Genomic DNA, 24,537 nt, shown 5'->3' on the forward strand with positions numbered 1-24,537 from the left:
AGATGGAGTTACCTTGCATATCAGTCTGGGCAAGATTCTGTTTCCTTTTCTTTGGATAGTTGGCTAGAAACTGAGAAGTTCACTGTTGAAACATAACTGGTCTTTGTAAAAAACACTACTTATTTCTCCCATCACGCTCCCTCTTCACGGGGTCCCAGTGTCTGAGCCAGCACACTGGCTTCTTCTGCATCCTGTGATCTTCCTCTGAGAGCAAACAGATGATCTAATCAAAGGAAGCAGGCGGCAGGGCCCGGGGTGTGCGCTGCCCTGGTCTGTGCCTGGGTGGTGGAGGAGGTCGGGGCCGAACAGGAAGGTGGAGCCCCGAGCCACACACGGGGTGCTGGACCGCAGAACAGCCTCTCCGTTCTGGAAAGGGGGAGCCTTCTGACCACGGAGAGTCAGCCTTGAGGGTGTCGTAGGATTATTTGAGCTGTTTCCGCTGCAGGTGGTTGGAAGTACTGGATGGAGTCCTTGGAGGCTGGATGAGAGGGTGGGAGAAGAAAGTCTGGAAGAGCAGTCAGATTTCTTCCTGATTAGATAATACCGGGGGGGGGGGGGGGAGTACGTCGCCAGCACGTCCTGTCTCTCGTTTCACGGTCATCCGCCGACGTGTGTATGTCTGCGGGGACTTCCTCGGAGAGTCCGATGTTGATGTTTATCACTCGTCCTTGCTGGTGCTTACACAGGCGTTTCCAAGGAGTCAGTCTCGTGAAACCCCAGGGAGGCCCCGTGTATCTGAGAGTCACTCGCCACCCCTCTCTGCTCTGGAAGAAACTATTCACTTGCAGAATCTTCATCCCCCGAGTTGGAGATCAACTGTAGTCCCTCCATGTGGAGGGAACCACTCAGACGTCCCTGTTGAATAAGCCGCGATGGGGCACCGTGGACGGTGGGGACGAAGCCCGCCAGCTGGGGTCACATCCACGGGTACACCATGAGCGACTGATTGAGAACCCCAATTTCTGATGTACTGACTTGCATAGAAATATTTCTGATGGTGTGTCGGCTTTGCTCTTCTAAGAATGTCTCTGTAGAACACATTTAAGTGCGAGGAGGCAACACGGATCAAGGTGTGAGGCTCCTAATCTCGGACCTGTGTATCACCCCAGGGCAAGAACGTAGAATTAAAGTGGAAGAGTGATTAGCTGTACATCAAAGCAAAGGTGGGCTGGAGTTGCTCACGAAGATAGATGTAGCCAGCCTGAAGGGGGTCAGCTGAGTGAGGTCATGGAAGGTCGACTTGGGGGCCTGTTTTCTGACAGTGGACAGTGCCCGGCGACACAGAGGGCAGCTTTTTGTTTGCGTCTTAAGATGCTGGTTAAATGTCTGGTCACAGCCGCACCAAATGAGTTTGTAATCGTCCTCTTGACAATTGATCGCGGTCTACCCTGCCATTAAAGTGTTCTAGTGATTGGCTGAGCAGGGAGAAAATATTTACCTGGGGGGCACTTGGGTAACCTCAATATTTCAGATTAGACAGAGGCTGGTGAACTTGCTTTATCGAGGTTTTCGGCTAAGGACTCACGTGGCCGTAGCCTACAATAGGAATCCTGGCATTAACCTGGTAGAATTTTAGGTCTGGACTGAACTTCCACAAAGGTTTTAGTCTCATCTCATCATCACTTTATTGTCCGGGCTCAAGGCTGACCAGTGTGAGGGGGCCCAGGTGGGGGCCCCTAGGCTCCTTTTCCTCCCCGTGGACCACACAGCCACTGCTTCTCCCTTCAGCCTGGCTTAGAGCAGATTGTGGCCATTTCAGAATAATTCAATCCTTTAGTTACTGCAACCTCCCCACTCCCACACCCAAATACAGTCATGAAGGAAGGTCCAGAGTACAGGGGTGACTGAGATTAGCACAAATCACTTCTTATCTTGACCGCCCCCGACCTTATTCTTGGAAAGCCCCGCACAGTCATGGGTGGGCGTTGGGAACGCTTTAGCTCTGTGTGTCCAACATGTGGGCACAGTGACGCTTTCATCTCTCTTTTCTGTCTTTGTGCAACCCCAGCCCCTCCGTCTCCTCTGCCCTCCTGGGCACTGAGCTTTGGTTTCTTTTCTGACCTTTTTTCCCACTTGGTGGCTTAACGATGGGTCCTGAGTCTATGTCCGCGCACTTGTCCTGCATCCAGGCTGATGGACCATGGATGGGCCATCCCTGTCCCTCTTCGTGTGGAGAACTGCGTCAAGAGGACCCGTGAGGAGCCTGCAGACGACAGTTTCAAACTTGCTTAAATTTAAGTGCCTTAAGTCAGAGGCTCCAGAAGGTTGGAGGCCAGGTTGCCTCTCCCTGAGCGGTTCTCCCCCGGAAAGAGGATCTTCCCCACGTGAATCCAGCCACAGCCTGAAAAGCGCTTCCCCCCTTCACAGCGATGCTGTTTTGTAGCCATAAAGTTAGAGCCACGCGAAGACAGGTGCAGAGACCACTGCAGAACCGCAGCTGAGGGACTCAGGGCCAGGACCTGGGAAGTGGGCCACCTTCCCACACGCTGTGCTAAAGCCAGAGTAGGGAAGGAGGGGCTGGTCCACGCCAAGCAGCTCCGAACATCCGTGCCTCCTCCTCCTGGTTCTCCGGCTTGTAAGTCCGGAGCAGGGATCTGGGAGTCAGTCTGACCTGGTTCAGATATGCACCCTCCCCTCCCACGCTGCCATGTGACTGAGTGGCTCCCCTCCAGGTCGCTACCCTTTATTTAGAGAAAGGAGAGGGGTAGTGGGACCCACCTCCGAAAGTGGACGGGGGCTAAGTATGGCCAGGTCTAAAATGCACATGCCCGTTGCCTGCGGTGTTCTGAGCCCCCCGGGCAGCGTTAACTTTCATGAGGATCATTGTCGGTCCAACTGAGGTTGCCCTGGTGGTGCTATCAATACAGTGGCTCCTCTGTTTGGATCTTGGAGGACTCGGGTCCGTATGACTTTTGTGAGGGTCCAGAAGTCTTCTTTAAAACCCTTGACATGCACTGGAATTTAGTTGTGTTTTTGTTGAGGGATGGAGGGGGACTCCCTGGAGGAGGTGGCCCCAGGAGGGAGGTGGGTGTGGTCACTGGGCAGGGAGCTCCAGGGCCCAGAGACTTTATGGGGTGGAGGAGGTCAGTTCTGTCTACACTAGGGGGTGGGTCCACAGCAGATGTTTATTTTTCTCTTACAGAATGAGTCTCAGTGACATTTTGGGTACAGCTCTGCCTCTACTTCCAGGCGACTTTTAGTTTTTCCAATATTCCGTCATTGACTTTTTCCCATTTTAAAAGCCTTTCACACTTGTCATACGTCTTTTTAAAATGTGTTCCTTTGGTGATCCTTTAAATGATGTACCATTCTTCTAGAATTCAGGGGAAATCAGGAAGGGTGGGGAAAAGAAGAAGGTTTGGCTTTTTACTAAGCAGTTGTAAGACATTTGCTAAAGTGTTTCTCTAAAATGATCTGTTACAGAAATGTCAGGAAAGATGTCAGGGCTCTGTGTCCCGGGGCAGCGCTTTGCACACGTGTCTGGGGCAAGTCAGAAGCATCTGGAGGCTTTTTGAGATAGACTCCTGGCCCCCCTCCCAGAGATTCTGATTTAGTGGGTCTGAGGTGGAGCCTGAGAGTCTGCATTTCTAATACGTATATCTTGATGAGCACTGCTGATCCCAGGTTCCAGGATTTTGAGGGCTCTGTGGAGTATACAGTGCATCAGGTGTCACTGATTTAAGGATCTGTTTTTGTTTTTTGGGGAGGTAATTTGTTTTAATTGTTTACTTTTAGAGGAGGTGCTGGGGATTGAACCCAGGACCTCGGGCATGCTAAGCATGTGCTCTACCACTTGAGCTGTGCCCTCTCCCCCTAATTTAAGGATCTGGGATGTGCCTAGATGTCATGGGGCTGATTAAGATGAAACCAATTAGAAGCACTTTGGCTCTTCCATTAGATCATGGGCTGGCTTCTCATTATTTACTCTGGAGTGCCTTTTACATCAAAGTAGTGGCTTTTTAATGTCTAGTTCGGGTTAATTTATAGAGTTTCCCAGGCAGCAGAGTTCAGTAAATCAAGCTGGATGACCACGTTGGTGGGCAATCAGAAACATGTCTTTTTGATTGGAGGGTGATCTTAGGATGGAAAAGATGAAAATAAGCCTTGCTTAGACCTGGGAGGAGTGAGGAGATTGTGAGGGAGCCCCATGCTGCCCTGGGAGCTGGGTTGGTCTGTGAGTTTATTCATTCACCCGTGACACCCCCCTCCCCCTGCCAATCCCCTACCCCATGACTCCATCTGTTACGTGTTGGTTGTTCTCCATGGCAGTTCTAGGCACCAGAGACACAGCAGAGACAGAGCACAGAGCTGCGGGCTCACGCTGGGGCTTGGGACCTTCTGAGGTCCTGGGGGCTCTTGCCAGTGAGCTTGCCCTCCGCCCTGCTGTTCTGAAGACTACCTGGCAGGCAGGCCGCAGAAAACTCAACACGGAAAGGATATCACATTTCAAAGGAGGAAAAAAAAATATGGTTTGTGCAAATTACAAGCCTGTGAGTTTAGCTTCAACTACAGTCAAAAGTCTAGAAAGACTTATTAAAGGAACATTCTCTGGGAAAAGCTAGCATGTTCCCCAGAGGAACCCCAGCCTCTGTGACTGTTGGCGGCCTTAAGACCCGCCAGGACAGAGACGAGATGGGAGCTGCTCTGTGGGCAGTGCCAACTGGGAGAGGCCGGGTACCACTGAGAAAAACCATGCTCGGAATATCTGCATAGCAGTGTTCTCAAAAATCTTTGCTTTCCATGTGCTCTGATCTGTATTTTGACAAGTTACGGAAAACATATTCACAGAGGAATGTTACAGACAAATGGCTGTTCCTGGTGTCCAAAGAGCTGGTACAAATAGATTACAAAGCCGTGAAGATTCCCACAGGTAAAGGGACAAAACCCAGTTAATCTGAGGTGCCATTGTTTAGACAGACAAGCAAAGATTGAAATCAGTCATGACAATGACATAGACGTGTCCATTCCTATGGCCATGTTGGGGGGGGCTGTGACCAGACCTGTGTGTTGGGGGCAACATTGAGCCCCGCCCCCAATAATGATGGGGAGGTGGGACCATGTACCTTTTCTAGAAGGCAGTTAGGAAATGTGAATGGATAAAAGGTTTGTACACTCTGACCAGGAATTATGCTTCTAGGAATCTCAGCTAAAGAAAGAGATCTCTCACAATGGTTGATGGGTTGATCTGGAACAGATCGATCCATTGACCATTGGATTGTTCCAGAAGGGACACAGAGCAGCCCGCAGGGATGGATGGGTAACTAAAGGCAAGAGCCCGTCAATGGGAAGTTTTCTCTTGATGAAGATTAGCCTTACATTATACAATGTCTTCTGGTGTGAAATGCTTAGGGTTTGGGGCACCGTGTTGTTTTCTGAGCTCAATTTTGTGATGGTTACCTAAGCGGAAGAGAAATACAGAGTGATGGCAGCCGTAGATCCTGCCAGCGGGGGTGGGCTTGCCTTCACTGAGCGAGAGACTCGCCGGGCAGCCTTCCCGAAGGCGGAGGGAGGGCCTGTGGGAGCTCCCTGACTGACATGTTGTAAGCATGTTCCTTTGGGAGCAGCCAGCCTGGCCCCCTGTGGCTGGGCATGGCTTCCATGTTCATCAGGGGACACCACCCAGGCCACCTGGCCACTCCTCAGCCTCCATCCATCAGACGTTGAGGTCCTGCCCACCCAGCCCGAGGCACCCCCAGTTCCTTCGTCTCTGAGACTCTGCCCTCCACTCGCCCTGTTGGTTCACTCAACCTCGGGGCACCGCCCTAAGCAAATTCCCTGATCATGTGTCTGGGGTGACAACATTGATTCCATCTTCAGGGAACAGTGCTCTGCCGAGGGCCTGGGGAGAGGTATGCATGGGAGTAGAGGAGGTCCCGCGGTTTTATGGCACAGGCATTGCTGAAACCTCGGGGAAGAGGGCTCATACATACTGGGGAGAAACAGAAGTATAAGAGAAATGAGTGCCCCTTCCCCAGGACGCAGGGACGGCAGCGCCGCGCAGGGGAGGGACAGGGCCTGGTGCTGGCGGCACCTGACCCGGCAGGAACCCCTCGTTCCCCCTCATTAGCTGCGTATCCTTGGGCAAGGCACTTGACCTCTCTAGGCCTGTTTCCTCCTCTTTAAGGCGGAAATGGTACCCAACCACTGTGTGGGGTACCCTTTTGCTTGCTACTTACGGAGAAGTGGTGTAAGTTCACTGGTCTCTTCTATCTGATTCCTCCCACCCTTGTTTATTATTGGATGGATTAGGTAGCAAAGGGGAAGCATTCCAAGAAGGATTTAAAGGTGGGCGGCTTGAGATGACAGAGGTAAAGATAGATTTTAAAAAAATCATTATTTTGCTCAGAGCATAAACAAAACCGTTGAAAAGCTAACTTAAATCCAAGTTTAAAAATTAAAAGTAGCCTTTCTTATTAACAGCAGTACATGTCAATTTTAGAACATACAGATAAAGAACCAGAAGAAACATGTTACAGTTATCTAGAGATTATAATCAGCGTTCTTCAGCCGCGTCTTTCCATCTGGCCCGTGATGAGGTGATAAAAGGCAGTGCGGGGTGTGGGGTAGGATTTTATTCATAACTGCATATTTAGTGTAACGTGGGCTCTTTTCTCCCCCAGCCTGTGAGATGGTTGTCAGGAACCTCAGTTGATTCTTCTCTGCCCAATGATGTGTTCATTGCGGTGGTATTTCCTGGACAGCTGGGGTTGCTTAACTTTGTAACAACAATGGCAAGATGAAGGAAACAGACTTTCCAATTGAATATTTTGATACATGACGGAATAAAAAAAAGGGCGCAATATTCTGCATCACGTGTACTGTTAATTGAATGATGACAAGGAACATTTTAATAGGTGCCGCATCCCAGTCCCGAGATGGAGACCAGAGTGAAGGGTGGTTCCCCCAGTCCAAGGTCGTCCTCAGATGTCCCCGTGTGGGCTTAGCGCAGAAGACGCGATCGCAGGACAGTGACACATTTAAAGTGACAGGAGCTAGATGTTGGTAGTCAGTAGTCCCCCCCCCCCCCCCCCCCGGCCAGTCCTGAAGTTGACATACTCTAATCCTGACCTGCAGGACTTTTAAGACCCTGTCTCTTCTCTTCCCACATGACAGTCTTGACGATGACTTCATCTGAAAAGTCTCCATCCTGGGTCTCTGCTTTATTTTCATGGAGGCAAATGGTCTCAAGAAAATGAGAATAAAATATCCCACATATTCCATCAGGATCTCTGACTTGCTTCTCACAGCTATATCTGGACCCAATTTAAACATGTGTAAGGAGTAAGCAGTGCGTTTTCAATCTTTATGTTGTATTTCTATCACTATGATTTGCATTCACATAGGAAGCCCAGCACACTTGGAAAGAAAATGACTTTCTGATTGAATCATGTAATTTCAAACAAAGCTCTTTCATGAGTGAAGAATATTAATTGCTGTACCCAGGGTGATTCCCCCCCCCCACCTTTTTTTTTAATTGTGTTATAACAGTAACATTTGTTCATTCCACACAAGGGCAACAAAGATTTAAAACCAGACATGCGCTTTAAAAATTAACTCATACTGGACTTGAGAACATGGAATTCATTAGGTGTCCAGAAGCATCACAGCCTCATCTCACCTTTACTTTTGATCCTCGTCCCTTTATTTCACCAGTATTACACTCCCCGCCCTCAGCTTCCAAAGGGAAAGCTAATGGGGATAGCAGACCAGTGCTGAATGCTTTTATCTGATCAACTGATAACAATTAAAATGCTTCTCAGGCCAGGCTATGTGTGAGCTGCTCCTCAAGCCAGTTACCGTGGAGAGAAGCAGGTGGTTCCCGTGTTGCTTTCCTGGTCACCCTGGAGCAGGATTCCTGACTTTGTGTAAAGTAATCTGCCTTAACGCACACACACACATAAAACTACATTTTCTTCTTTTTAATTTTTGGAGGGGTAATGAGGTTGGTTTGTTCATCTGTTTGTTTATTTACCAGTGAGGCGAGGCAGCTGGGGCTTTGATACGTTCCTGTGAGTAACTAGCAGGGCGGCACAGACGCCATCGGACAGGTGAAGGAAGCACGGTGTCCAGGGGTTGGGGGGGGCCGCCCAGGGCGTGTCATCTCCCCTGTGAGGACGTCGCAGCCGTGCTTTTCCCATTGGCCTGGCCGGGTCGGGGCGTCGCGCCTGCTGCTGGCTGATGAGGACCCCGGGTGGGAGAGGGCACTGCTCTCGTTTGTCCTGGCGCCTTATTACCACTGTGGAGACAGATGCTGCGGTTTGAACGTGATACACAAGTCATCACACACTTGTTTTTAGGGCTACATTAAAAAAAAAAGGAAGGAAAGGAAGAAACAACAGAGTTTCAAGCCTGAAATCTTGATTTGCTCATAGTGAGCGATGCAGCCTGAACTTGACGGCCACAAAGGAAATGGAGAAACGTTTCTTTCTGCTCCGGGCCAGGGGTCTCTGGTTGAAGTTGCTGACCAACCACATGCGTGATGGTTTCATATTTGAGTGAGACACACCTGGTTTTAAATGACTCCAGGAGCATCCACAGACAGAGTCAGAGGCCAGACTAACCCCAGGCCCCACATGTACTGGCAATTTTCCTAGTGTCCCCGAGAGGATGGCAGCGAGGCTGGGAGGTGAGACGCCTTCTTCCCACCAGAAGAGGCTGAGCTTGTCTCTCTCAGTCCTGAGTGTCACCGACTAGTGACTGCTGACTCCACGTAGGGCCCAGGTGACCTGGAGCTGAGCTGAGCAGTGCGGCGCCTCGCTGATGTCAAGGCTGCTTTGCTGAGACAGATGCCTTTCATAAATCCAAGTGGGGCTGTGATACACTGAAGGCACCCCTTCCTTAGGAATTGTCACTCTTGTTTGTTAAACATGATGGTATCTTGATGATGCTGTGAGCTGAGTTTGTTCTTCCGGAATCCCACCCCCGGTGCCTCAGAATGTGACTGCATTTGGAGACAGGGCCTTTGAAGAGGTTATTAAGTTACAGTGAGAGCACTGGGATGGGCCCTAATCTAACAAGACCGGTGTCCTGTGTAGTGAGAGGGGATCAGGACGCAGGCCCAGAGAGAAGAGGCTGTGAGTGAGGACACAGAGGGAAACGCCACCTGCGAGCCGGGGAGGGAGGATGCAGGGGAAGTCAACCCTGCCGACACCGTGCCTCAGACTTCTACCCCCCAGAGCTGGGAGAAGGCACGGGCTGCTGTTTAACGCCCCCAAGCCTGCGTACTTTGTGATGGCAGGCCGAGCAGACAAGGGCGGCGATGCTTCAGAAGCCCCTGTGAACTTTGTGTCTGCGTCACCAAGGTCATTACAGCCTTGGCAGCCAGTTGCTCACTTACAGACGTTTTCCTTCACCCTTTTCTTTACCCCTCTTGGCAAGCATTTCTGCTTGTTTGTGCACACCATTTCCTATTCGCAAAATAAATGTCTCCTGTTATTAGAAGTGACAAGATTTTGCTTTAGAAACAACACTGCTAACGTTACCCTGGGAGGGACTGAGTTGACAGACCTGCAAAAGGTCTGGGTGTCTCCTGAGAAAGGCACGGTTTTCCTCATGCCCGCGCCTTGGTACTGATCTGGTTGTATCCAGAGTGTGTCTGATGCTGAGAATTGTGGCTTCGTAAGTGAGTACTTCTGCTTAGGGAAGGGAGGCCTGCAGTTGACAGACTTTCCTGCCACCTCGCAGGATGGAGGTCAAGGGCTGGGGAGGAGGAGGGGTGAGAGGGCACTGGAGGCACACAGGGTTGGGGAGGGCGGGAGAGGGGTCCTCAGGAGGAGGTGGGGTCCTCAGGAGGAGGTGGGCTCATCAGATGGACTGGCAGTGGATTTGGGAATTTCAGGCCCTAGGTTTTCCCATGCCAGCTGCCCTGGGGTCTGGTTGGAGGCAGAAGGCCACTCAAAGCCAGTGCAGGGGACGGGGAGGGTGCTGAGGGCTGTGCTCAGCCTCTCTCAGGACTCAGGAGGGAAGGGGAGGCTTGAGGCAGGCACTTGGGGATAATCCTGACCTCTGGACTGGTGGTGCCTTGTCCCTAGAGATTCACAGGAAATGGAACCCTGTTTTACCCCCGTCTGCCTTGAACTCTCTGTGCCCCGTCCCTTGAAACTGGGTGAGGGGCTGTGTGTGTGTGTGTCTGCCTACCTGCTTCTGAAGTCTTTTACCACTTTGCCCACCTCCCCCAGCAGAGCAAAATGAAGTAACCTGACTTTGTTTTGTGAAGCCCTGTCTCCATCCTAACTTCCACTCCGTCTCCCTTTGCATGTCCAGAGGCCCAGTGTGGGGCCAGCCACACCCCTTGGGTACAGTGGGATGGGGGGCAGGGCGCACTTAGAATGCTCAAGTCCAGGTCCACCCTATACTGGGAGATCCAGGGCACCTTTCAACCTCTCTGCGACTTACTTTCCAAATCTCTGAAATAGGGATGCTAACAGTACGTACCTTGTGTGGGCATTTGGGGAATAAAATGGATGAACTGGTTAACATCTGTGATGCGTCTGGCTGAGCCTGGCCATGGTCTGCCCTCCTCCAGCCTTGGCCCGGGTCCCATTGGGAAGAGGAGCCCAGGGCTGGTCTGTCTAAGCCTTGAGGCCCAGTGAGGGGAGGCCTAGGCTTCAGAAGGAGGGGGCCAAAGTGCTCTAAGCGCTGGGTTGGGGGTGGGCCTGCCCACCCTGCTGGTGGCCTGGTATCTTTGAAGCCTGAGGTTAAACCTCTAATGGGCGGGAGCCCTACACACTAGGCTTTGGTCCTGGGAGCTTTTAGTCAATGTGAAATATTTTTTTCCATCTTGTCTGTAAGCGAGTGGATAAACTGAAAGTGTGTTGCATGCATGGCTTGCAAAGAATGGCCACACCACTGCCCTTTGAGTTCTTTGTCACCGGGGAGACCTGCCTCTGGCCTGGCAACAGGAGGTGGGCCAGGCCCCTGAGCCCTGGCCTGGGGGAGGCTGATGTGAGCGGGCTGCAGGCCGCGTGTTCATCCCTGCACTCGATCACAGCCCGGGGAGGCTGGAAAGCTCCAGAGGACTGGGGTGCATGGGTGGGGAGTCCCGGCCGCTCACTTTCACGGATGGCCGTTTCAAGTGTTGCCTTTCCTTGGGCATGAACTTGTAATTCCAGAAAACAGCCTTCCTGAGAACAAAGCCTTCTGCAGGAACATTCTGTTGCCTAATGTCACTTTTTTTTTTTTTGCGCCCAGAAATTTCCGGTGACAGCTATTGCTTCTCTGGAAATTCTTTGACAGTTTGGGTGCAGTGAGGTGGTACTTGCAGCATGGCCCTCTCTGTGGGTGACTTCTTAGACTGTGAGGGCCTGTCCTGGGCCCACTGCTCCTGACAGCTTCCCTGAATGTGCCATTGGAAAAGGGAAAATCATCATTTTGAGAACGTCTGAAGTTCCGGGTGCTAAGAGCTGTTAGACCCTTGTGTTAACTCTGGGCTCAGCCCCCTTATTCTCCCTTCAAAGAGTCCTAAGTATTTCAGGTGTTCTCTTTCTTAGTGGGTGTTCTAAGCACTTGGATCAATCGCCTGCATTTCATTCTCTCAGAAGAGGCCCAGTGCCCGCAGGTGGCCCGTGCAGCTGGATCCAGGTGAACTGGCTGACCGCCTCCATCCAGGGATGGCTGGGGGCTCTTGGGCAAATCCGCCTCTGCTGCAAATAGCATGGTGGGCGTGGCCAGGCCAAAGAGGGCAGGGAAGATGCAGCCTTACCGGGGGTCCCTCCAAGGAGTGCTTTCTTGAGGCTCCCAGCTCTCTCCTCTCTGACCAGCACCCTGTTCCCTAAAATGAAGCTACTGCTATGGGATAGACTCTCCCCAGGCAGTCACACTCCGGGAACCCCACCCCCCATCATGTTTGTGTGTTTTCCACCCAGGGAGGGGTACTTTTCTCGGGGGCAGCCACCCAAGATCAGCTGCAGCTGAGGATTTTTGTGGCCGGGGTTGGGGGTAGGGGGAGAAATGAATCAGCCTCTTCTCTGCCTCTTTCCCTAACCACTGGAGACTTCATAGATAAACTTCGAGGGGGTGGGGGCGGCTGTGTGGTGTAGCGGTGTAAACAGGGGCATGGTGGGGGGGTCGAGTAAGTCCTCTGTCCTTGCTGCTATTTATCACGTGACCGAGGCACTGCTGCTCCCTTCCAGAGCTCAGCCACAGTCAACCACGTGGGTCGGTCAAGTTAACCATTAGGTGGAATGTATTAAGCAGAACACTGATAAGGGCTGGGGTTCAGATATAAAGCTCTGCTGGCCCTGTGCCAAGGACCCTGGTCTTCTGGGGGAGGTGGTTCTAGAAATGTCAGGTGTCGAGTTGGGGCAGGGTGACTGATACCAAGCAGGGTGTGCACAGTTATGTGGGGTGGGACACAGACTCCTGAGTGCGCTGGGCCCAGTGATGAGAGGATTTAGCTGATCCTGCGGCCCCAGTAGGAGGCAGGGGTGAGGCTGGATGTGACATGGTCAGGACTCCAAAGGAGTTTGAGGTGTTAGAGTGAAGAGCCCTGGGGTGCAGCAGACCACGCATGTTTGCTCTCCCCACTGGGGCAGGTTGCTCCACGTGCCATCATATTTGGGCGGCACAGGAGCCCCACGGTCATCGCCTTACTGCACATGTGAGACCACGTGCCGAGACTCAGGGTCAATTTCACGAAGTCTCATGGGGTTTGCATCATTCTGGCCCCAGAGCCTAGCCCCTGAGCTGCTCTGTACAGCCGGGGTGGGTGGGGCTGTCTGGGGCCTGGGCACCAGTGGAGGAGCGGTGACGGGAGTCTCTGGGGGTCTGAGTAGCATCGTGCCCAAAAAGTCTGATTGCAGTGGCTGGTGGCCAGGGGTGGGGCAGCTGGGCCCCACCCGCTCTAGCAGTTGTGGAGGGTGAAGAGGATGGGAAATAAGGTGGGGGGCACCCTGCAGGAATGGGGAGGATGCGGGGTGGAGGGCGAGGGCATGCAGATGGAGGAGAGGCCTTTGTTTCTGTTTTTAATTACATGGGAGATAATTGAGCAGCTTTATGTGCTGGCCCAGCCCAATTGGAGGAGATGGTGGTGACTGATGGTACAGGGTCCAGCTGCCAACTCTGAGCGGGAGGGATGGGTGTGGTGGTGAGCCCCGAGAGCCAGGCAGCTCTGAGCACTGGCCTGAAGTCTTCCCAGAGGGCCTGGTGCCCTGACGTTTTCTGGGAAGGCAGCAAGCTTGCGCAGTTGGAATGGGGCAGGGGGTGAGGGGCTCAGGGCTGCACTGGGGGCCTGCAGGGGGCTTGCAAGCATCTGCAGTCCACTTGGTGCCCCCACCCTTGACCTTGTACTGAGTCTCCTGAGACGCAGGGTGTGGGTGGGCGCTGCATGCTGCTGGTCCGTGGACACACTGTGAGGTGCGTCAGTCCATTGGGCTGGAGCTTGGATGGACCGAGGTGGGGGTGACTCAGAGGCATCAGAGGCTGGCAGGGCCGTGGCTGGAGTAGACAGGGAGACTCTCTTGGCCTTTGCTGGATAGAGAAGGGTCTGCAGGATTGAGTAGGAAAAGATGAGTTAAAAAGAGCTTCTTACAGCTGTAGGGGATGTTCTCGGGGAGAGGACAGTGGCATGGAAGGCTGCGGGTGGAGAGCAGGCTGCTGGAGGCCAGGGCGGGCGGGCGGGCAGTGCCAGGTCAGGGTGTGGCGAAGGGAGCCCCCCGGAGCTTGGGAAGGGCCATTGGGGTCGAGGAGGCAGGTGTGACCTGGTTCTCCACGCGGACACTGGATTCCTCTGGCTGTCCCTGTTGGGGCAGAGTGGCTGTGAGGGAGTGACAGGGACATAGGGAACCGGACGGCACATAAATCCTGGCTCTGCATCACTCGTGGCCGGGACAGCCAGTACCGTCTTCGATGGCTCTAGCACCTTGTAGTTATGAGGCTTTTAAAAGGTGCCTTTGATTGACCCACAGTGGTGCCCAGCGCTGGGCACATCAGGCGTCATTAACCTCCTTTTCCAAATTTGGAAAGTTTTGTGCTGGTTCAGAACCAGGCAGATCTCGGTTTAGCAGCACTCCTCGGGACAGAGATGATGTCGGAGGGGAGAGCCCCTGAAGGTCCTGAGTACTGTATGCTGTCTGGCCATGGCAGATTCATTTGATCATTCCCCACTTGGTCTGTCTCTTTTTCATGGAAGATTCTGGGGTTAGTGGTGATTTTCTAAAGAAGGCAAGCATCGCCCAACATCATAACCAGGGAAAGAGGCTCATAGCTGCCCGACTCATCTGGGCTAGAGACCCAGCCCTGGGTTCCCCTGCCCCCACTCCCTGTCTTCCTGTGGCAGGAACCCCTCCCACCGGCTCTTTGCTCGCTGGTTGCTGGTGACCGGTGTGCGGCACACAGATGAGAAGACATGGCCGTTCTCCTCCATTTTCCTGTGTCATAAAGGATCCTGGTGACCCTCTTTTCTTCCTCCCCCAGAGCTCTGATGCAAATGGTGACTACCAAAGGGGTGGCTGCTGTCGCCAGGCACCGTGGAGTGTTTCTCCTCTGAGTCTGGGGAACATGGAGCTGGTGACACACTGGCTGATGAAGGCAGGAGACCGGTCACGTGTCTCCTGCTGCAGATTTGGGGTCGGGGGGATTTGGGCTTTGAAGAGGCATCTTAGTCATGTTGTTTTCTGCATTTAGAGAAAAATATATCAAACCTTGGAGTCCCCTGGGCACAGATGAAAGATTTCTAGGTATCTCTGCAGCCACGTCTTAAATGGGATGCAGTGGTGGTAACTCTTGTTCCAGCAGGCTTTTCTTGACGGTGGTTTTGTAACAGCGCCGAGGACAGCTCCCAGGGCAGTATTTGTGTTCTCAATTTTTATTTGCACTGAAGTCCTGGACTTTACGAATCTTTGGGGTCCATGGACCTAAAGACCAGCTTGGTAAACATCCAGCTGTTGTCAGACACGTTAGGTGGCTGATCCCTGACGGCTCCTGGTCTTTGTTTCTACTCCAGAGCCTGTGAGGAGGGTCCTGATCAGACCCTTCCCTGTGTTTGGATTAGCGTCTGTAGGACAACAGTGCAGGAGTCATTATTAGAGGAATCCCTCCTGGTGGATCCTACGGAGGGGAACGTTGCTGGTAGGACAGGCCCCTCGTGCACTCGAAGACTCAGGAGATTAGGTCATCCGAAGGGATTTCTTGGGTTTTCTCCACACAGATTCTCCAGCTTCTTTGCAGCTGTTCGGGGGACAGGTGCAAGTTATGTGATGCCCTTGATTAAATCCTCCCGATTCCTCAGCTGCATCTCCACAGAGAGCTGAAGGCTGGATGGAGGAGAGGGGGCATCCGTGCAGGACCCCCGGCTGCAGCCGCACCCGGTTCTGCAAGGGTGACCGTAGAGGGGCGCTGCCATGGCTGCTACACCAAAGGGTGTTCATATTCGTTTCCATGAAGTGACAGTTGACAGGTTTGGTTTTCATGTCATCTTTTGTTTTTTAATTGAAGTTTAGTTGATTTACAATGCTGGTATACAGTATAGTGATTCAGTTACACACACATACATACATATATATATATATTCTTTTTCATTATACGTTACTACAAGATATTGAATATAGTTCCCTGTGCTTTACAGTAGGACCTTGTTGTTTACCTGTTTTATATATAGTAGTATCTTCAAATCCCGAACTCCCTTTCCCTCCGATAACCATAAGTTTGTTTTCTATGTCTACAAGTCTGTTTCCATTTTGTAAATAAGTTTATTTGTGTCATTTTTTTAAGATTCCACAAATATGTGAAATTTATTTCACCTTGTCTTTCTCTGTCAGACTTACTTCACCTAATACGATAATCTCTAGGTCTATCCATGTAGCTTAAATAGCATTATTTCGTTCTTTTTCATTGCTGAGTAATATTCCATTGTATAAATATACTACAACTTCTTTAACCAGTCATCTGTTGATGGACATTTAGGTTGCTTCCTTGTCTTGGCTATTGTAAATCATGCTGCTATGAACATTGGGGCACATGTATCTTTTTGAATTAGAGTTTCCTCCACATATATATATGCCCAGGAGTGAGACTGCTGGATCATATGATAAGTCTGTTTTGAGTTAATTTTATCTTCGGCCACTTTTGCCTGACACTGCAAGAAAGACCACCAGGACATTTAGACATATTTTTTTTGTTTGTTTGGGAATGAGAATCTACTCATAACTGACATTTCTGGGCATATTTTTGAAATTCAGACTTCTTATTGGCCTGCCCATTGAATCAGAGTTTCCCATGTGGCTTTAGAGCTTCCTCTGGGCTCCTGCAATAACTGTGTGGAGGGCCCTCTCTGCTTCTCTCCTGTGGCCTCAGGCAGGTGGCTTCCTGTGGAGTCAGCTGCTTTATCTGTGAAATGGGTTGAATTAACATCTCTTCCAGCCCTAGCTTGCTGTAATTTAAACAGTGGTTCCCATTTGCAGAGGATGGAGTGATGTCATCCTGACTTAGTGCAGGTGTAATGAGGGAGGGGACCCTGTGATAAGGCAGCTCCAGCCCTGGGGGCTTAGCCCGCCAGCCTGAGTGCAAGTCCCTGCAGGGGCACACGGCTGGAGCTCCCCAAAAGGACGACAGGAGCCTAGCTGAGCTCCCACATGCTCTCAGGTGCTCTGTCCACACCTGGGCGGTGCTGGAAGGCACTTATGGGTCCAAGTCTTCAAGATCCTGCTTAGGACATTTTTCTGATGAAAAATAATACAACACTGTTTTGGATGTTAAATAATTAGTGTAGGTATAACTTCATTTTTCCCCTCTTTCCAGTGTTTTAAGTCCCATCTGTGATGCTCATTCATTTAAACTGCTTGTAATTGATGCCTTGTCCATCCCAGCGTGAGGACTGATAGCCGCTCATCTGTAACTGCTGCTGTGATTCCTATTTGGGGAAGAAATGCTGGAAGTAATTGCTTCTCTTTTAATAGAGAGACCATCTAGAGCTTTTCATTATTACATACAGAGGCAGGCAGGGCTGGCTGACTTAGTAAAATGGTAAAATGAAAAGTTGAAAAGATGAGGGAGCCCCTTGCCCCCTTTCCATGTGAGTGTGTCTAGTCTGTGCCTTTGGACTGCTGGTTCCACACCGGAGGCATTTTGTGCCCTAGGGACACTGGTCCTCTCTGCACACACCTGACTTGGGGAGGGGTGCTACTGGCATCTAGGGGGTGGTGCCCAGGACAGCCCCCAGCACAGACTGCCCCAGCCCAGAAGGCCCGCAGCGCTGCAGTGGACACACCCCGCTTTGGATGAAGGTCAAATACTGCTTCCCTTTCTGAACCCCTTTTTGAGTTTTCAGGTAGAAATAATACTTTCCTGCCTTCCTCTTACCCGCCTTCTTTATGTCACATGTAACACTTTATTCTGGTGGTTGGTTATTTGTGACACTGGTTAATCCCACGCCGAGGTCCACTGACTGTCAGGGTCCCCGCTGTTCCTGATTGACCTCGCACAGGGAATCCTCTGCATGTCAAATGCGAGCGCCCACGCTGCTGCCCTAGGCAGGTGTGTGCCGACTGCCAGCATCTTGTAGTGACCAACTGTAGTCTGGAATCCTCTGGAAGGCCCCCCAGAGAAACCCTTGTTGGCAGGATACTGAGCCGGACTAGAGGTACCACTGGGGGTGGACCTCCCACTCCTCTGCCCTTCGCTGGGCCACCCAGCTCTCTGGCTTCCGAGTGTACAAAACCCTGATTCTCAGATCTGAGGATGCCTTCAGATGGGAACTGGGCTGAAAAAAACCCCTTCTTTATTCCTAAGGTCAAACCAAATTTGGTTGCGATAAGTAGTCGCTGACCTGTATTCCTCACTTTCTGAATGTGGAGCATGGCTGTGTTGCCTGTTGAGATCATGCTGGGGGCTTCCTGTGAAAATTTAAGAGTGTGGAGCAGAGGTGCCGCCCTGTGATGTCTGTGTGTCCCTGCACCTCATACGATTCCATCACTAGGCTGGCAGTGACTTGAAAAACGCCGGCAAGACACAAGACCCCTGGCAGAGGGCTTCCCATGGTCCATCTTCTGCTGGATCAGAATGTCCTTGTCCCAGGGACCAAGCACATGCCATCCTTTGGTGACTCAAGGGTCAAGTCCTTATCTCTCTTGCAGTTCTACTGTTAACCTGCAGCTTCTAAAATGAGGGAAAATGGGGCCCCTGATGAGTTCAGCCCAGGCAGGGTGATTGCAGAGGTTGACCATCACAGTAGGTCTGAGATCAGAAACCCTTCCTGCTGTCACCATCTGACTCAAGTCTCTTGCCAAAAGGTAAAAATGTGAGATTGTTGGTAAGACGTAGATGTCTTTCTTTGTGCTTCAGCTAATGTGCCTGTCAGTCAACTCACGGCCAGAGGAGAGCCTGCCACGTGCCCCGTGAGCTGTGGGAGGGTCCTTTGCTGGCTCCCAGGATGGGCTAGCCCAGGCCGGGGCAAGGTCAGTGGTTGGCAGGTCTCTGTCGCCTACAGATGTGGTTCTGCTAAGATCTGTCCACACGGTGACTAGCTGGCAGGTTCTGTCATTTGGGAAGTCAGCTCGTGGAGCAGATGGCTCTGCTGGCTCCCAGGGGTATCCTTTCCATGAGGTTGATCAGCTCTAGAAAGGCTTGTGAAATAGTATTTTCACGCAGGATGTTTAATTTATAGGCAGCTAGAAACTGCCCAGGACAAGGAAGTCATGGGAGGGTGGCCACACAATCTCATAAACTTGGAACTGGGAGAGGGAAGCCAGGCCCCGAGGGTGACGGATGGATGGGGGCGTGGGTAGGGCTGGCCCCCTCTCCTGGACCCCCTCTGTGGTCCTTCCCTCTGCGGCACTGGAGTCTCCAGGATGCCGAGGCTTTGCCTGCATGCCGTTTGGTCTTGATGTACCAGCTTTTTTTTAAGCCAAAATGGTGATACAAATATTCTTTGTGGCATGGAACAAAATTCAGTAAGTCACGGTCTATCGGGGCTGCTTTAAAAAGCAACAGGAAAATAAATCCTCACGCCACCTGAACACATATAGTATGGTATTTTTATTTTTCAAAGGCAGGTCTGGCTGTGTGAAAGAGGATTTAGGGTTTGGAGTGACAGGTTCTGTCTGAGCCTCTGTCTTCAGTGCATCGGAAGAGCCCACGTTCCCAGGGCAGTAGGGAGAGGCCATTCTCCCAGCTTTTTCAACCCAGACCTTCAGGCCTCAGCTGCAATCTTTCGGTTTGGGGTGGAAAAATAGGCGCTGACTTGTGAGGCAGAAGGCCCCAAAAGATAGTGGACATGCTGGCTCTGTCTGAAAGAGGTTTCCTCATCCAGTGTCATCTAAGATTCAGTGTCACCTAAGGTGGGTCAAATGGAATCTTCTACTCTGCAGCCCACATCCTAGGACAGCAAAGTGCAAAACCCGGGCTGGATTCCAGACAAGCATGCGGTGATTGGAAGACCCTAACAGTTAAGTGAGCGCTAAAGAAACGCTATTTCCCCCCCCTTCCCCCTGCCCCCCGCCTTGGGCTCTATGAATGCCCCAGGTAACAAGCTGTATCTTTATAGCTTAACTGTGGGCCAGCCAATTTCATATTAAAATTCATCTCAATATGTGGAAGTTGCCATGGTCTCAAATTCTCGTGGGAATGGACCCTAGGCTACGTTGGAGCCTTGGGTTCTGGCCCCGCCACTGCCTGTTGGAGAGAGCCCAGCCTCTCTGCACTGCTGAGTTTCAGTTTCTCTGCTTATAGACTCGGTGGACCTTTAAGCCTGAACAGCTACAGCTGTGAAATTGGAGGCTTTTGCTGTATCTTCAGGGTGCTCAGCCATTAGAATTCTGGGCCATGTCCAGAATTGTAACCATCCTTTCACCTCCCTCTCGGGCTTTGTTAAGTCACGTGGCCTTGAGAACTACAGCATTTTTCACAGGTTTGTGAATTCTTTGAGGACAGAGAAACCCTCACTTTGGAGGGTCACAATAGGTACTCAGTGTATATTTCATGAATAAATGAACAAATGGAAAAATAAACGAAAATTTGCCAGGATGTTGGGAATCATTTGAGTTCAGTGAGTGTCAGATTTGGCAACAGTCACACATTCGTTTCTCACAGAATGTTGACAAAAGAAATGATGCTGGTGCATGGAAATGGGCACAGAAAGTGTGACCCCAGATTTAGCTCTCAGCGATGAGCTGTGTAGCCTTGGGGAAAGTACCCACCCTCTCTGGGTCTCCACATCCCCCTAACACGATGGGTTCTAGAAACTTCATTCGGATAGGTGATTACTGCCTGGCAGCACTCTAGAAGTTTGGTCTTTTGTGGGTCTTAACTTTTTATTGAAACTCAAAAGGTAATATTGATCTGTCCCAGGGGTCTCCACCTTTGCAGTGAGGACATGTCAAAGGCACTACTCCTGAACTCTTTAGTGTCAAGAACAGGTGAACTGAACTTGTGACCCTGTGATGGTGGCAATCATGTTGTCCAGGTGGAGCCACTGAGGGTGCTCAAATGTGTTTTAAGTACTTTTAAACAATAGACTTTATTTTTTAGAGTAGTATTTGGTTCAGAGTAATACTGAACAGAAGGTACAGAGAATTCCCATATACCCCTGCGTCTCCCCACCCCCATATATGCACAGCCTCCTGCACTATCGGCACCCCCCACCCGATGGTACATTTGTTACAACTTACGAATCTACATTGACCCGTCATCGTCACCCAACGTCCATTGTTTACATTAGGGTTCACTCTTGGTGTCGCGTATTCTGTGGGTTTGGGCAAATGTATAATGACACATACCATCACTATTGTATCATACAGAGTATCTTTCATGGCCCTAAAAACCCACTATGCTCTAAAGTATCTTTTTAAAAATAAACCAGAAAGACTGCTGGTTGATTCAGTTTATCTCATTAAATCTGAGTATTTTATTTCACCCTGAGGTACAACCCAGATCTACTGGGTTATAATCTTCTTCCTAAGAGACCTCATGATTCATCTCTATTTCCTCGTCAATGCCATGAACACAGTAGGTGCCCCATAATTGCTAAAAGATGAAAGAAGGGAAACAACTCTTACACACAGTCGTCTAATCCCCGAGTAGCGCCCGGCCTGGCCACGAGCACGTTTCCTAGAAACAGCTTCTCCACAGTCTTGGTATTTCCAGGCCTAGAGAAGGCTGCAGAAAAGCATCTGGTTTGATGAGTGGACATTGTATTTATGACATTTTCCTTCTGAAACTTTTAAACCAGCAAACCCAGGAGGTCTATGTTCATGACATCTTGAAGAACGAGTATGTTGATCGACTATGTGAATATTGTGCTGCATCAGATATCTAGAACCAGCACCTATAGGGGTGTGGGGTAGAGCTCAGTGGTAGAGTGTGTGCTTAGCATGCACGAGGTCCGGGGTTCAATCCCCAGTATTCCCATTAAAACAAACCAACCAACGAGTATCTGTAGAGCCAAGAAGTATAGCAAGTGGGAAAATATGATGGAAGAGAAATCAACATTAAATATTAATGGTATTTAGCACGCAGAATGCCTGCCTATAGTCTCTGAACGAGTTCAGTCCTACAAGAATGCTCAGAGTTTAGGTGCTGTTTGTGGTGTCCACCCCCACTTTACAGGTGTAAAAACTGAGCCCTCTGGCAAGTGGATATGCAGGTCTGGGAGAGGCCAGCCTTCTTTTTTCTCTTAACCATTGTCTTCTCCCGCTTGCATCTCGGGCGGCAAATGCCTGTCTGTCAGGAGTTTTCCCACACACGTTGCAGAAAGACTCCAAAATAGTGTACTAGGAGTGAAGCTGCACAATCCTTCATTCGGAGGGCACTGGTGTGAACAGGACCGCCATTGCGGCGATGCTGCCTCCCCAGTCTTTGTTCTCTCCTTCCTGGGAGTGCACTTGCTCCTCTTGTAAAGTTAGGACAACAAGTACCAAAGGTACCTTGCTTTTTAAAACAGGTCGCTTGGGTTGCATATTCTTCAGAGCTCCTTGATTAGGAGAGATGCTTCATATAAACCCTTAGCGGGTCAGAGACGACGCATATTTTGTTCACTTTTGCAAGCCAAGCTCCAGAGTGTCGGTTCAGGCGGGGCGCGAGCCCCCACCGCCCATCCTACGGAGGCTCCGGTTCGTGCGTTGGCGATCCACCCCGGCGCTTAGGCCTGTCCGCGGAGCCGCGCGCCCGCCGCCGCCGCCGCCGCGCTCCCGGGACTCGGCGGCCAGGCTGGGCGCGCGGCCCGCGGTCCCTGCACGTCGGCCCCCGCCCCGCCCCGGCGCGCATTTCCATTTTAAACCGCCGCCCGCCCGCCCCCAGCCCGCGGCCGGCGCAGCTGCCCGCGCGTCCCGAATCCAGGGAGTGGCGAAGGCTGCGGAGCCGCCGAACTGTGCAAAAAAGGCCCGAGGATGCGAGCGGAGTCCGCGCCGTAGACAATGAAGCCGCGGGCGCCGCCGCCCGCCCCGGGCCCTGCGCGCCGCGACCGCACCTGCCGGCGAGACCGTCCCCACGCCTGACTGCCCGCCCGCCGCTCCGCCCACTCGGCCCCGTCGGCCCATGGCTCGGCGCCCCGGGCCCGGAGCCCCGCACTCGGGCCGCACGGCGCACGGGCCGGCGGGCGCCAGGGGCGCCGTCCCCGCAGCCTGAGCGCAGCCTGAGCGGCGAGCGGGGGGCGTGGGCCCACTCCGGGCGCTCCCGCCCTCCCCGCCTCGCCCGGCGCCCGCCCCGATCGTGCGGCCCGGCCCGCGGATGCAGCGGAGCCCTGGCGGGCGGCGCGGCGGCCGCGGCCCCGGGCGACATGTACCTGCTGGACGGCGGCGGCGAACCCGCGTCTCCGCCCGCGGACGCGATGCCGCGCGGTACGCCCCCCAGGAGGACCGTCTACCGCATCTCCGTGACCATGGTTAGGAAGGAGCAGCTGGGCGCGCCGGGTCCTGGCGGTCCCGACCCTCGACAGGCTCGGAGGCCCCGGCCCGCGCGCTCCCCGGACGCGCCCGGGCGGCTCGTGGAGGAGGCCGAGGAGGCGGCGGACGCGGAGGACTCGGAGGGCCTCCAGCCGCGCGCCTGGGACTTGCGCACCTTCCGCACCCGCAGCACCGGGCAGCTGGAGCTCGGGCGGCTCCGGCCTTGCGCACGCGGCCCGGAGCCCGCGGACCTGGCCGGCAGCCCCGCGGCTGGGGAGGAGGGGCCTGGCTCGCCCGCGTCCGGCAGCCCCGACGTGGAGGGGGTCCGGGCCGCGCCCTTGCGGCGGAGCCTTAGCTTCAGGCACTGGAGCGGACCAGAGGCGCCGCGGGGCCGGTCTCTGGGCCGCGGGAGGCGCCATAGCAGCTCCGGGAGCCTGGCTTGGGCGCCGGGCGGCGAGGCTGTGGCTGACCTCGGGGCCGCCCTGGAGCCCGCGGCCTCCGCGCAACCCGCCTCAGAGAAGCGCAACACCCTGGACGTGGGCGAGGTGCTCAGCAAGAACGATGGGCTCTCGGACCTCGAGCGCTGGGAGCGCAGCAAAAGCAAGAACCGCACGCTGGACAACAGCGACCTGCAGCGGCTGGAGCGCGCGCGGGCGGCGGCCGCGGGCCCTGGCGCGGCGTCGGAGCACCGGCTGCTGCGCTTCTTCAGCGGCATTTTCGCGCGCAGGGATGGCGCGCCCGGTGGCGGTCCTTCCCCGCGGAGCGGCGCCTCGCGTCCGCGCGGCTACTTCAGCAGCCTGCGTCGGGCCCCAGCCGACGCGCACTCGTCCAGCGCCGAGAGCATCGACGGGTCTCCGCGCAGAGGTGGGCAGCGCGCCCGGAGAGGGGAGGGCGGTGATGGGAACCGGCCGGGCTCCGCGGCGGCCTGCTTGGCAGAGCGCGCTGGGACTTGGGAGCAGCCAAAGGACCCGCCCTACCAGGTCATCAGTCGGCAAGTGGCCGTGCTGGATGCGAATTCCGGTACTGCGGTTTTTCCCTCAGTCGTGCTGCAGGTCTGGAAGTGATTGACTGTCCCTGCTCCCAGCTGTGTGTGCTGGGTATCTTTCAGGGCCTGTCACCCCAGCCACTGAAGCCTGTCTAGGGAGAGATCACCTTGCCAAGCGGTGCTTTCTCCCGCAGGTACTGGCGCAGCATGCTCCTGAGCTTGCTGCTGCACTGCGTGCTTGCCGGCTGTGACACCTGGGGGCTGCAGCAGGGGCCGGGGCTGGGCCCCTGAAGATGCTGCACAGGTGGTGCTGCCTGGCTGGGAGAAGGACATTCATCTTGGTTAATTTCTCATCTTAATTCCCTTCCCCCCACCCCCCAAGCCTGGTCTCCCTGTAGGCGCTGCCATCTGTGAGTGCTGGGATGTGGCCCCGCTGATTTGGCTGCTCTCATCTTTTGAGCGCCTGAGAAAGAGGGTTCACCCCAGTGGTCAGAGATAGCCCTCCCTGCACACTGGTGTCGGGTGGTGGCAGCTCCCCTAGGACCGGGTTCTGCTTCCTAGTGATGAGTTCTGGCATACAGGGCACACAGCCTGCCCTGGGATCTCTGTTCTCTGGTGCCCTCCAACAGGCACCTGGCAGGGAGTTCTGGAGGCAGATGTGGTAATATCCGCTAACCTTCTGGAAGTTGCTTGGGGCTCAGAATTCTCCAGAAACTTGAAACACAAACCCCTTCTCTCTGC

At 53.1% G+C, this 24,537-nt stretch overlaps 1 protein-coding gene and 1 long non-coding RNA gene across 7 annotated transcripts in view; one reads left to right on the forward strand and one right to left on the reverse strand.

The window, feature by feature from the left end:
• The window catches only part of AGAP1 (ArfGAP with GTPase domain, ankyrin repeat and PH domain 1), a 510,942-nt gene that overhangs the window by 118,531 nt on the left and 367,874 nt on the right, over window positions 1-24,537 (forward strand). Inside the window, exon 1 of one of the 6 annotated variants that reach the window (XM_072961882.1) lies at window positions 22,026-23,675. The exons of 3 other annotated variants lie outside the window; for them this stretch is intronic. In XM_072961882.1, coding sequence (XP_072817983.1) covers window positions 22,706-23,675 — 970 coding nt within the window. In that variant the 5' untranslated portion in view covers window positions 22,026-22,705. Of the gene's footprint in view, window positions 1-22,025; window positions 23,676-24,537 lie in introns of those variants that run through there. 2 more of the 6 variants (XM_072961883.1, XM_072961881.1) reach the window with 2 other exon arrangements.
• LOC140696503 (uncharacterized) lies at window positions 12,946-22,946 on the reverse strand. Its single transcript, XR_012072955.1, has 2 exons — window positions 22,712-22,946; window positions 12,946-13,483 (listed from the first exon to the last, which is right to left on the reverse strand). It is a non-coding gene; the product is annotated as an uncharacterized lncRNA (long non-coding RNA).

Source organism: Vicugna pacos, chromosome 5 (genome assembly GCF_048564905.1).
Source record: "Vicugna pacos chromosome 5, VicPac4, whole genome shotgun sequence".
NCBI lineage: Eukaryota > Metazoa > Chordata > Mammalia > Artiodactyla > Camelidae > Vicugna > Vicugna pacos.